General features: G+C 35.2%; 1 protein-coding gene across 25 annotated transcripts in view; it reads left to right on the top strand.

The window, feature by feature from the left end:
* Positions 1–13,347, top strand: part of RBFOX1 (RNA binding fox-1 homolog 1) — a 916,301-nt gene that overhangs the window by 897,667 nt on the left and 5,287 nt on the right. For 9 of the 25 annotated variants that reach the window (XM_040592421.1, XM_040592422.1, XM_040592417.1 and 6 more), the window contains one exon: positions 2,502–2,554. The exons of the other annotated variants lie outside the window; for them this stretch is intronic. In XM_040592421.1, the coding sequence (XP_040448355.1) occupies positions 2,502–2,554 (53 nt within the window). The remainder of the gene's footprint in view (positions 1–2,501; positions 2,555–13,347) is intronic. 25 annotated transcript variants of the gene reach the window in all.

The following is a 13,347-nucleotide window of genomic DNA, read 5'->3' as shown; positions in this document are numbered from 1 at the left end:
GGGTGTGATGTATGTGTGTAGCAACACCTCTGATTATCAGTTCGCCCTCTTGGTCTACATAGACAATAGCATAGAATTTAACTAAATGTAAAACCTCTAAAGCCATCAAAGGACTAAGCAATTTTTTGTAATTGTTACAAATAACATCCAATTAATTATAAAAAATTGAACTGACTTACTGAACTCCAGCACCTAGTCTTTTAATTCTCACAGCTGCAATGCTGACCAATATGTAATTTTCTCCTTACTTTTAAAATTGCTTTATGAAGTTGAGAAATTAATTTTACAAAAGCAAAACACAGGGTAAATAGTATCTTCCTATGTAAATTGAAGCAATGTAACAGGGAACATTTATGGTAGATATTTTTAAAATAGGTATTACTCTGGCTTAATTTTTTTTTAAATTAGTTTTCTACAAGTAATGAGTCAAAAGTTGGTAATAAGAAGTAAGATCTCAGAACAGTTTCAATAACATCTGTCGTTCCAAAAGACAAATAGCAGTTCGTGTTCTGGGGTCTTTCTGTAAGTAACTAAGCCAGCGTATTATTCTTACAGATAATTCTGTGCTTTGGCACCTGAAGATAGAGTATCTGTGGCTCAGAGCTCCGTAACAACCAACCTTCTGAACAGAGATAAAGAAAACAAGTTTCTCAGCTAGCCACTTCCCAGGCAGTTTTTAAGGAAAAGTGATCTTTTGATTTAGATGAGGGAGCAGTATAATAACTTCATAGAAATGAATCAAAAGGTTTTTTCTATAAAACAGTAGCTGGTAAGTCTGTATTGCTACTGGCTGAATCCCTTTTAGGCAAGCGTCTAACTGTCTCTATAGAATTATCACAAGAGGTGATAATAAAAGAGGTGATAGCAGTAAATACAGTGACAAATTATGCTACCTATGAAAACCAGAGTAGCTCTGTATTTGTAATGCTAAATGTATCCCCCTTCTTTTTTTTTTTTTTTAATTCATGTCTTTAGCATCATATGCAAGGTAGGTCTTGTTAGCTTGTGACATTGCTGCCGATGACAACATAAAGAGCAAAACTACCAGTCTGTACGTCCCAGTGAAAATGAGGAAATATGCAGTTTGATCACCAAGTTCACTCATACCAAAAGGCAGTTTTTGTGTTAGTGTGTTAGTATCTCTAAGACAGGGCAGAGGCAATGATCAGATACTACTTTTGATCTTAATCAGTCCTGTCCCTATAGTATGGATTACAGATTACTTATTTGTTTGGTGCTGGTTGGGTTTTTTGCCCCCAAATGTAACTTCTGAGTGACGAGGTTCACAGCTTTCTAAATGAGAATTTCAAATCTCTTTAATACATTGGAGGTGAAGTAATAGAAATAGATTTTGTTCTCTTGGGGCTTAACTCTTCAAGGTTCTATTACCCCAAAGACACGTTTGCTCCTGAACGGAACAGTTTTCATTAGGATCTTCAGAGTATTTAATGCTGGACAGAGCTTTCATTGTCCTGCAGCGCCATGTTCCAGGCAGTCCTTAGTACAAGCTAGAACTAGTTCCTTCTAGCTCTGTTTGGTAGACTCTTGCATTAAAACTGTGCAAACCAGGAAACCTCAGTTGTTCACCATGCCTAGCAGCGCAGGCTGGAGGAGCTACATGCAATTTGGAGTAAAACAGCACCCAAGCGTTAAAACTTCACCCAGGTTCTTTACTAATCCTTCAAGCACTCAAATAATTTGAGGAAGCTGCCTATATGCACTTAAAGGAGTCATTTGATGTTAATCCCTAAACGTGGTTTCCACCAAACCAAATCCTGTTTACTTTGACTTCAGAAAGATCAAATCAGGATTTGTGCCGTAATGAAGTTTTCAGCATTTTAAATATTACTGTATTTAGCATTTCTCTTTTTATGTTACCTGGTTTAAAAAAGGATTTTGCAAGAGAAGGTTTATATTAAATTACTCATATCTCTAGTTTATTCTCCTAATTCTGCAAAAGACTTTTCTATGTATTTGGATGACAGTATATGAGAATATACTATGTCATTTTTTTCATAAATAGCAGAAAATTCATTTTCTGATCGCAATCATATTAGACATACAAAAAGCAGAATATTTTACTTTCAATATCCTCCTTTCAGATGCACAAAGTAAATTCAATTGTTTTTTTAAAAAACGCTTTTTACATATTTTGCAGTAGTGCCCTTTAATATCTATAGCAGTATAAATATTGTTTTATTTTTATTAGACTTCATAAATATATTGACATATCTGTAACACTAAACATGAAGCTTCCAATGCAAGAGTTTGTACATAGTCCATATCCAAATGTCACCATTATTTCATTTAAAAGATCCCAGCATGTCTACCTCATGATCCTTATAAACTCTATAGTACTGAAATACGTCAACACTTTTTCTTGCTACATTCATTAAAATTAAGCACCCTTACCCTACCCCATCTGTAAACATCAAGTCAATTGGCAGCTAGCACATTTCCCAGTCAGCAAGCAGTATTGTGAATTTTATCTTCTCTTGCAGAAATCAATTCGTCTTCGTTGCAGCAGATGAAATTTCTTGTAACACCTCTGCAGGTAACAATCATTGATACTTCTTGATGCATCCATCCAGGTCTCAATATCCTTTTTCACATGCTGCATTTAATCGTAAGAGAAAGCATAGGAAACTCCATAGTATAAATCTTTGGAATAGTTTAATTAATTTATAGCTTCAGCCTATAGGTTCTGCCATATAAAAGACATTAGGTTATTTTGCTGACTTTGGTGTTTTATTTTCAGTTTAAATATCATATGGCCTAGTAAGTAAGGATATGTTACACCTTCTAATAAAAACTTACTGTGCAGTACCATTGAGATTGTGACTTTCCAGAAGCCAAAACAAACAGAACTAATGAAAAGAGTAAAGGCTTAGTAGATGTATGTAGGACATTGTAAGTGCTATAGATTTAACAACTTTCTTTTTAACTCTTTGGGGGCAAATATTGCCCACAAGGGTGCCGCAGACCTTAAAGCACTCACAAAGTCTATCCTATGGATAAGATAGTGGGAGAGAGGGTCTGTGTCTTCAGAGGACCACTCTCTAGTAAGTAAAAAGTCTTGATATACTATCATGTTGTAAGCCGTGGGTACAGAAGAACGAACGATGCTTATAAAAGGTAACGGTCATTTATAAATATATTGAATATGTCAAGGGATGTTCTCTCTTTTAAGCAATAGAGTTTGAACAGTCTTAGTCTTAACTCAGGTAAGGATGGTGTTGTGTCGCTACGTAAGAAATCGAAAGCCAAAATAAATAGTCACAGTGATGGGACATATTCTGCCAAAAATGTTATGCAAAAAAATCCACTGAGCTCGTAGAAGCTGCTTGTATGGAAGGATGAAAGGGTATATGTATAGTGTGACACAAAATGTCAGTATTAAGAAGTTTTTATTTATAGCATTTTACATTAGCAGGAATGAATGAAAGGTGAAGAGCTGTCTGTTCATGCCATAGTGACCTACACAGAGACAAATGAACATTTATTTATGAAAAAGATCATAGCTAAAGCCAAAATATTAAAAAATTGTAATGATCTGTATGCTAGCCGTAGAATTTTTGGTGGTAATCTGAAAAGTTCTTCTGTAATAAAAATCTCATTTAACATAGATTTTTCAAAGTGCTAAATCATTAAGAGAATACATTTGGAGAAGTCAGCGTTTGACACTTCCTTGAACTCACTAGACTTGGATTTTGGCTTTCATTGTTTCACTTGTGCTTCCTACTCAGCTCTGGATTAGTGAGCTGTAGTAGGGAGTCTACTAATTGATAAATCTAGGCCTTGCTAAGTAAGAATAAATCTAATTATTTTAGCTATTTTTTTAACATGGAATCCTTGAGATAGACATGGGGTCTTTAATATTTTTCTTGTCCTGAAAACAAGTTCCTGTTTTGCAGAGTGAACCCTTCTAAGCAATAATTATTTCTCTAAGAAACACTTTCCCCTCCCCGCAATTCAGGTACAATTCAAGTGTCCAAGACTATATTACACACATTCTATGTATCACTGCTTTGGAATTCTAGTAAAAAATATAGCACTCTTATTTATCAGTAAATTCAATGAACTTTACACAGAAGGAAATGGATATCTGTGTATATTTACTAAAACTTTTCAGTTTACCAGTCAATTACCTCTGTTGAACTAATTCAACAACGGTACTTTTTTTAGGTATGTTTTTGACCATATGATAAATGTATCCATCATAGGTGACTGTAGGTTCCTTTTTTGCGATATGATCTGAGGGAGAAAGCTAATGAAAGCCTGTGTCTTCTGTTTCTTGTATACCTAACCTTTAGTCGTAGAATTAACGGACATTTGGCTTTATAAAAAAATAATTCTCTGTCCCATACTCCTGTGGTACAAGTTGCCAAAGTTGCGTACGGTCTTTCAAATCTGTAAGTTGACTTTCAACTAATTTATTATCTGATGTTTTATGTTTTAATACATGGAGCATATATAGAGATACATAAACTTTTAGAACCAAAGGTAACCTTCTGTGGTTTTTCAGATGCATGCAAAACACCTACAGTAAAATTTTATAGTACTTTTTTTAGTGCTCCTAAACTCAATTACAGTAATTCAACTGTGTTTGTAAAATTGATATAAATTGAAGATACTGATAATATGCTCAATGTTTGAAATGTGGGTATATGTATGTTTGTATTGTTTCCTTGTAAAGAATGTGTGTGTTTGTAGATTTCAAATAATAATAATACAACACGTAAACTTTTGGTTGGAACTTTATCATCAAATGGAAATGGGAGGTCTTGGTTGATTGTGCTGGTAATATTCACTCTTCCTAATAATTTATCATTCCTGCCAGAGGATACTTAGCCCTCAGCCACATTATGTGGTTTCTGATTTGGGAATAAAATAATCTTGAATCAATAAATGTGTTAACGAATGGATAGCATGTCCATATACACATTTCTATGTATTTATGTGTATCTCTTCTTACATGCACATTATATAAAGAAAACCTGTCCAAGTGTCTGACAGAGATCCTTCCATGGGAAATTTAAATAATATTTCACTCTTGATTGCATCCAGTGCATTCTGAGGCTGAAAATAATTACTCTTCAGAAGAGACATTCTGTGCTTCTGGGTTAGATCTTCTCTGGCAGGCATGATTAAAGAGTTTGCAAACAGATCTGAACTCGAACAGAGGTAGAGGAAGTATTGGAAACCGCCCATCAGTTTTGTGATGGAATTTTAACAAGGATCTCTGAAGCAAATCTCTGACAATAGTTACATTAGGGAAGAATGAATCCTGAGGTTGCTGGCTGATGGGGGCAATGGTCAACTTGTCAACTTGTCCTATCAGGCTCTTAATAAATCAGAATGAGACACAGAATAAACCCATGGTTTGAATCTTTAGCATTTTAAGCAGGGTTTGGGGTTGTTTTTTCTTGGGGTTTTTTGGTTGTTTTTGTTTTTTTTTTTCAAATCATTGCTCAATAATTTTGATTTTGGGGTTTTTTTTAGGTTTTGTAAGGTCAAAATTCATAGTTTGTAAAGAAAACACTATGTTGTAGTGTTTTTTCCAAGCACATCCTCAGATGTACCTGCATATTACATTTTATGTTTTTTGAGTTAATATGGGACAGGATCATTGTCCTGTATTTATCTCACTCTTTCTTTCTTTCTCCAATTTTTAAATGTTGTCCAACTTCCATCTACAGACACAAGTGCGGATGCATGCTTGGTATTATTTTTCTCCCAGGCTTATATGCAGTTTATGATTTTGAAATAACAGAGAGAAAGGCAAGTGTATTTATAAACCTGAATTTGGAATGAAACATGGTGGAAGTAGATATAACATCTGTCCAATTGTGACTGTATTTATTTACATATTTGAGCAGAATCATCCCCAGGAGGTGGGACTGTATGTGTGTGTGTGTGCAAAAGAAATATGTTATAAAGCTTTAGAAGTTGACAGTCTTAGATTAAGTTATTGACCTCCATTTGGAGAAAGATAGCCTCCAAAATAGACTAAACATTCTGAAGGGTTAATTTGATAACTCTAGGAAAAGCTTTTTTTAAAAGCAGGCGGCTTAAAGAAGCAAACATTGGAGTTTGTACTATCAAATAGTTAGAACAGAATATTGGCAATTTTTAACAAATGCAATTGCTCAAATCATTGCAGTTTTCCTGGGTACTTTAGTTAACCTGTCAGCACTAACACTACCACAAATTTAATTAATGAAACAACAGCAAATTTGAAGGTACTTATTTAAAAGAAAATTAATATTTGACAAAGTGCTTAGAATGGTTAAGGTGCCAGGTGTGGTGGACCTCTGCTTAGGTGCATAAGTAATCGTAGCTGGTCAAAATTTTGCTGTGCATGCTTGCATACATCTCACTGACTTATTCATGTTGTCTGGTAGGTGATACTGATCAGAATATGCTCTTTCAAAGGATTTTCTGAGAAGTTCATACATCCAAACCATCCAAACTTCTAACTCTTTGGAAGAACGCAGTTTCAGAGATGTTTCCTTCAGCCTTTTTTGAATTACTGTGTGAAGACATATGTTCGGTTGTGAGAGGTTCTTCCCTTTTAGTATTGCTGCCTATGGGTTTGACTTCATTTCATGAAGCAATTTGACTGGGAAAATAACCATTTTCTATGAGATGCTTTTATTATTATGTTATGGTCTTCCACTAATCGGATAAAATAAAAAATGAAGATCAAGGAAAATCTGTGAGGTCTTTGTGCAAGTATTTATTTAAGGCTGTACTGCTTCTCCCTGTGAAAAATAGCAGATACTGAAGTTTTTGCTCTGGAAAGACTAGAAAATGTTGTGCTAATGCACACTATAAAACTTCTTCTATAAATTCAAGTGTCCTTTATGTTGGCAGTTTAAACTTGTGTTTACTGCTGCTGTAAATAGTTGCTTATATGGAATTCCATTTGTTACAGATTTTACTGCTCTTGGTAGTTGTGTGGTAAAGATGTTCGGCCATTGGATCAGTTGATAAAAATCAGTAAACACTTTGATTATCCTCTGTTCTTCTTTCATGAAGTTTGATTAATTCCTTTTTCTCACCCAGTGAAAACACTGGCAGCCCTTTTTGGCATCTTTGTCATTATCTCTTTGACAGCTTGCCTTCCTGGTGCTTACAGTTCTAGGTCAGTTCGCATGGCTAGTCAAATGTGACAACATGACAAGATTAAGTGAAGCTGAGGTTCTGTGATTTGTAAATGGAGGATTTGCAATGTGAAGCTCCTTTGATAACAGAAATAGTGAATAATCTGTGTTTGCCCTCAACAAGTGCGTATAAGCATGTGTGTATCTTCTGTACTGTTTTTTTTAATGAAGTAACCTGATATTTTTTTCTCTGATAGACTGAAAATAGTACAAACAAAAGGTGGTTTGTGTGTGCGCATGTATGTATGGTTATATGCACGTACATTAAATACACAAGGATTCAGTTTTAATATTTTGAGATTATCATATTGCATTTAAAATATTAAACAAAAAATAATATGATCGTATATTACAGAACTTTACGCACAAGCACAAAATGCTGCTTTAAAATTTAATAAACTAAGAACCCAGTATATTTATTATTGAACTAGATAAAAATTCATTGAAAGTTTATTGCCTCAAAATATAATAGCAATAGTAATAGGAAAATGCTTTACATATCAAAGAAATACTTGGTTTTCATTGTAATACAGCTGGGTTTAGGTGTCACCTGATGGCAAGCCTCGGTTTCCCCAGTGGCTTTTTTTAATGAAGTTTATATAAAATCTAACTTTCTTAGATAAAGATTATATAGACAGGTGGTTTTAGCAAAGAATTATGTTAGGTTTTTAAGTACACATCAACTGAAATCCTTTCATATGCAAATCCAGACAGCAAGACTGAAACTTGAGTGAAAGTTTCTAAGGTGAGCTCTGTCCCTGGATTGTTCCACAGCATCAGCTCAGAGGGAAGCTGCTGCTTGTTGCACTTCTGTATCTCTGCATATTAGCCAATTCCAATCATATTTATTTACATGTTTAATAAGGTGGTAGCTCAACTTTGGTTTGCTGTAAACATCTAACAGACTTCAAAAGAAGCTACAGGCTGGCCTACACAAATCAAAATTAAAATAGGACCCGAGCATCAATGACCGGAATTTCTGCAAAACATGCCTATAAGTTAGCGAGAAAATTAACCGGCCGAATTTGGATGTGACGTAAGTAAGTAAATAGTCAAGACTTTGAGATTCATCGCTGCATGTAGAAAAATCTGAATAGGCTTGAGTTTCTTCTTGCTCCAACCTGCAGGAGAACGTAGAGACTGATGTATTTATGAAGAACTGTTAGTGGAAATCTTTTATTATCGCCTTATCCCTATGGTAGACTGTGGTCAAATTTCTTCAGTTCTGAAAACTTAGGAATGTGAATACTATACTAATAGCAAATCCCTCATGGCTTTCAAGATCTAGAGGAGTTCAGCACTGCAGTATACCTTGAAGTTTCACTGTTTCATTGTGCTGTCTGTCTCTACAACATCTTCCCGGTTCTTTGTCTGCTCCACATCACAAATCTGTGAAGCATTATCAGTCGTGGAAGAGGAAGGTGATACGCAGCGAAGTATTTTATGGTCCTCCCTTGTAGAATGATCTTAGGGTTTGATATTGCACATTTAAAACTTTCCATAGAAAATGTTAGTGTTCTTAACCTTTACAATCGAGGAAAATGACTGGAAACTGTTTTTATCAGCAGATTTCAACCATTTTCCTTGGTCTTAAGTAAAAAACTTAGGATACACCTATTTCCTTGTTGCCTTCTGAAAGATAGAGACTTGTTGGTCTTTTGGGTGACTGAAATGCCTAAAGTTGCTCAGTGTTGATATCCAAAAGAAAATAAACCGATTAGTCGCTCATGCTTTGAACACCGTAAGTAGATCCCATCCTAATGTAGTAAAGAGTTTTAAGCTACAGGACTAGCATTGCTGCGCAGTGCTGACCCACTGAGGTGAAACACTGCTCAGCGTGGTGTAACTGGTGTGCATACCAGGTGGGAGCTCTGCTGCTGCTTGGCCTCGCTGTAGTTATGTGGCCGAAAGAAAGAGCAAGATGTTAGTTACTGGAATCATTTATCTGGATAAGGCCAGGTAATCTTGCTTTCCTTGTATTCCTTCCAATTCTTTACTAAAATCTTCATGTCTTTGTCTGAAATTTTATTGCAATTCTGCATTAAGAGCCAACAGAGGAGAGATGGGGCTTGCCTGTCCCATGCCACCTGCCACTGGCAAGAGGCACAGCTAGCCGTAGTGCCCGTTTCTGGGCGAACAAGCAGGGCAGGAACACAAAGCACTCCTCGTGCTTAGCCAAGTCTCGCTCCTTCAGCTGCCTTTTTGTGAAATGTAGTAATAATCGTCAGTACAAGGATTTCAGTCATTTAAGGTTATTCTGGTTGAAGATTCAACACATACAGGTCTGAAGAAGGAGCATTTTTATTGCTTGGTTGTTCAATTACAATCCAAGCTAGTAAAGGATGGATAATATTGTGGAAAAGTTAGAAATATGATCTTTCCAGGGATATGTACACTTCGCTTCTAGCATTGCAAGTAGGTGGGGGATTAGATCAGAGTTAGTTTCAGCTGAGGTAGTACCAGGTTTTTAACTTCCCTTTTTAGAGTTCTTAAAACAGATCCATCATTTCCTATAGTTCTTCTAGCAACATGTAGACTTTAAAAGATGGGGGGAAATATGGTGATCAGAAAATTGGTGCATCATATTCTTTAAAAATAAGATCATGTTTAAAATTCTCCTTTTATAGTTCTCAATTCACTTGAGTAAAATGTATTAACATGGTTCATATTTTATACTGTAATTTTTTCCTTATTAATGCTGTTATTAAACCCTGTAGTATGTATGTTATCAAGGAGCTTCCAAATGTCTCCAGTATCAGAGCTCCACTGTCTGCCCTAGTTGTAATGGAAATACAGCCATAGTACCAAAGAACTTTAAACCCTAAAATGGTAATTACAATTAGAGAGGCATATACTTTCCCTATTTTAGAGACTTCATCAATACCTGCTACTGATGATTTAAACAGATTAAATTTCAAGGGCTTACTAAAATAAATGTCACAATCAATTACCACTTGTAACCCTCTTTATTTGTGCAGTGGACAAAAAAATGCATGCTTTTATGTAGTATTTTAGCAATTTTAAACCCTGTACTGAAAATGATTGAAGCAATTGAGGCGTAGCATGAGTAAAGAACTGAGGTTTTGGTGGATGGTTTACAGCTACATTTACAGCGGTTAGTACAGCTACACTCTTTTTTCCCCGCAGTTACTTCCCAGTAAGCTGTTAGTCTAGCTGCTGAAGAACCAGTGGCAGTGTGGTGACAAAATGCTAGCAAATACAATTTTTTTCCCCGTTTCCAACTTGTTCCAGATGTGCTGGAAAATAGCGGAACTTACCTGGTTCTAATTAGTGATGCATCAAAATGGTTCATCATATGTGTTCTTAAGCAAGACTTTGTGAGTGCACATTTTGGTTTTGATACATTGATTAAACATTCTGTAAAATACATAGATCGTTGCATTGGCTATTAATTTATTAGAAATACATTGCCATTTTCATGTCCTAAATTTTAGTAATTGTTTAGTCCTTGAATTATTATCTCCACTGTAAATTATCACAAAGCTTTAAAACGCCACTAATTTTAATGAGAAATAAGCAGGCTGGCATAATAGCGAATAAATGAACCAATGACTGTGTGACTGAACTAGCTTACTGATTTTCAGTGTGACAATATAGTTTAAATCCTTCTTACTATTTTCAGCATGGAAATCAGAATCTATTCTGCTAACCTTCTGAGCTTCTAAATTTGGTGTCATGCAAGGGCGTGTTTAAAAATTAGCATTTAAAAAGAAACCCACTTGCTTTAAGTTTAAGCTGACACTGTTCCTTTCCTCTGTGGAAATGAAATTTATTAATCATAATAAAACCATCATATTCTGAAGGTAGAGGTCACCCTGAGGAGAAAAAAAAAAAGTCTATTCATCACAGAGGAATTTCAATGCATTTTTTTTCCCAGATAATATCTGAGCATGTATTCACTCCCCTTTGGAAATATATTCTTCCATGTTTGTGCTTACGCTTCTCAAGTACACTTAGGAGGGAGCAAGAATAAGAATTTTGCAATTCAATTTTATATATTTTATTTTATTTTACAGAAGATTTGGAAGAATGCTGTTTACATTTTATTTTATTTTATGTTTACATTGTGCGCATTTGTTCAAGTGGAATTTCAATATCCTGTAAAAGAAAAGGAAGAAGTGTTTCTTATTTTAACAAGATTATAATCTTTGCTAATTCTGAAATATCATTTTTATGTTAATATCCCAGTACAAACTTCAGTATTATAATATAAATGTAAAACATTCTTTTTAAGGAGCAAGGATTAACATAGGTCAGAATTTTCACATTAGGATTACTTCATAACTTTAATTTTAAGGAAGAAACATAGTTTACACAGTAGCATGAAAAAATTAATGTAAAGTTCTGACAGTAAGTTATTACTAGTTTGGCAAAAGAGTGATAAAAATGTACTCAAAAGTAAATACTGGGTTGAAAGTATTTTTTTATTTTGAAATCGCTTAATGTGTTTGTTTAACCATATTTTCCTCTTAGTTGTCCAGATTTATGTAAAATATTGGTATCATACTACTAGCAACATGTTTTATTACATCAGAGTTGTAAACTTGCTAGTTACCTCAGTAGCTGGGTTAAATATAACTTAATAAAGCCTGAGCACTAGGTGTTTGGGCTTGTTCCTTCCTTGTGCGTGGCCCTTGCATTTAAGCCACCTGATCCCTGCCTTTCAGTTTTATGGGGCATTGTGACACAGCAAAGGATGCTGCAGGAACAGGCTGCAGTGTGGAGTCAAAATTCAGCCCTGCCGCAGGAAGTGAGTCAGAGCAGTGGAAACAAAAAACTCACCAAGTCCCAGTGTAGTTAATGGTTTACATGACACCAAAACTAATGTAATTCTTACACATCTAAATTTACAGTCCTTGCTCAGTATTGTAGTAATACCAGTTAATCAGGAAAAAAAAATACACTGATTCCCATTGCTTTAAAAATAATAGTCATGACATTAAAGCATGCATAATAATAGTACATGCAATTCCTCCTCCATGTTGCTAGGGTCGTGAGGGAAATTTATAGTGCTGGAAACAAGGCTAGCTTTAAGTTAATCATTTTCCCTTTCTAGATGTTTCTGTACTGTTTGAATGAGGTTTGGCTTGAGAGAATTAAAATTATAATGATGTTTAAAATGGGTTCTCAGACCTTAAAAATGGGCATACAGTGGAAAATGAGATGTCTCCTTCACTTCAGTGTAAATGAACAAGACATAAGAGACCCTGTTATGGCTACTATCAAAGCTAAAGTATTTTAAATCTCTAAATATTGTAATGTGCACATCCCAATGTGGAGGGTTACCAAGGCTGAGGTTTGTGGAAGTTCTTCCAATCAAAGAGACTCCAGAGTATGTGGTCAGTCAGTGAGAAACCTGCTTAAAGAACTCTTATGCTCCCTTTCCAACTCAAAGGAGCACCAAGTGTCATTTTCCAAAAATAGGCTGATGTCAGCTATTTTTCCTTCCATTTTTTTCCAGTGGGAACAGCCTGGTTCCTTTGTTGTTAATGGCCTTGGGTAATTTTCAAAGACAGGTATTCATGGATACAGAGTATTTAAATGGATATAAAAATTTAATCCTTAACTCATCAATATATTGGATGCAAAAGAGGACCTGATATGTTTTATACACGTCTTTTACACGTGTTTTCCTGGCTTTAAGACCATGTGTTAAAGAAGGTGATTGCCCAACATACTGCTTCCCCTGGATATTCACTCTTTGATAGCTATGAGGACTTCGCTGCCCAAATCTAAAGTAAACATAGTTGTGGGGTAAGACATAGAGCCCACATTGATGAATTTGAGGGACTTTTGTAGCTTTAATAATTAACTCCTTTTAAGTGTATTATCCGTTAGTAGAAAGTTGAATTTACTAAGTAAGCAAGACAGTACAACTGAAGGTGTTCAGCTGCTATGGTTGTACTCTGTAGCGAAGCATCCAGATTTTGCCATAAAATACTTTCTAGGCTTCACATTTGCTTAAAATGCTAGGCTGCTGCTTGGAAAAAATGGCTTATTCACAATACCGAATATCAATCAACTTAAATTTTGAAGTTTACTGAACGTTTTTCTACTTTTTTCATCGAGATGTGTAGGTATATATCATTGGAGCAGGAAAAGCATATAACCTCTGCAAATCTGTGACCTCGGCTTGGTCAGAGAGTAAGAGACATTTACC

Source organism: Falco naumanni, chromosome 4 (genome assembly GCF_017639655.2).
Source record: "Falco naumanni isolate bFalNau1 chromosome 4, bFalNau1.pat, whole genome shotgun sequence".
In the NCBI taxonomy this organism is placed as follows: Eukaryota; Metazoa; Chordata; class Aves; order Falconiformes; family Falconidae; genus Falco; species Falco naumanni.
The sequence above is the reverse complement of the archived record's forward strand: the minus strand, read 5'-3'. Positions and strand labels throughout refer to the sequence as shown.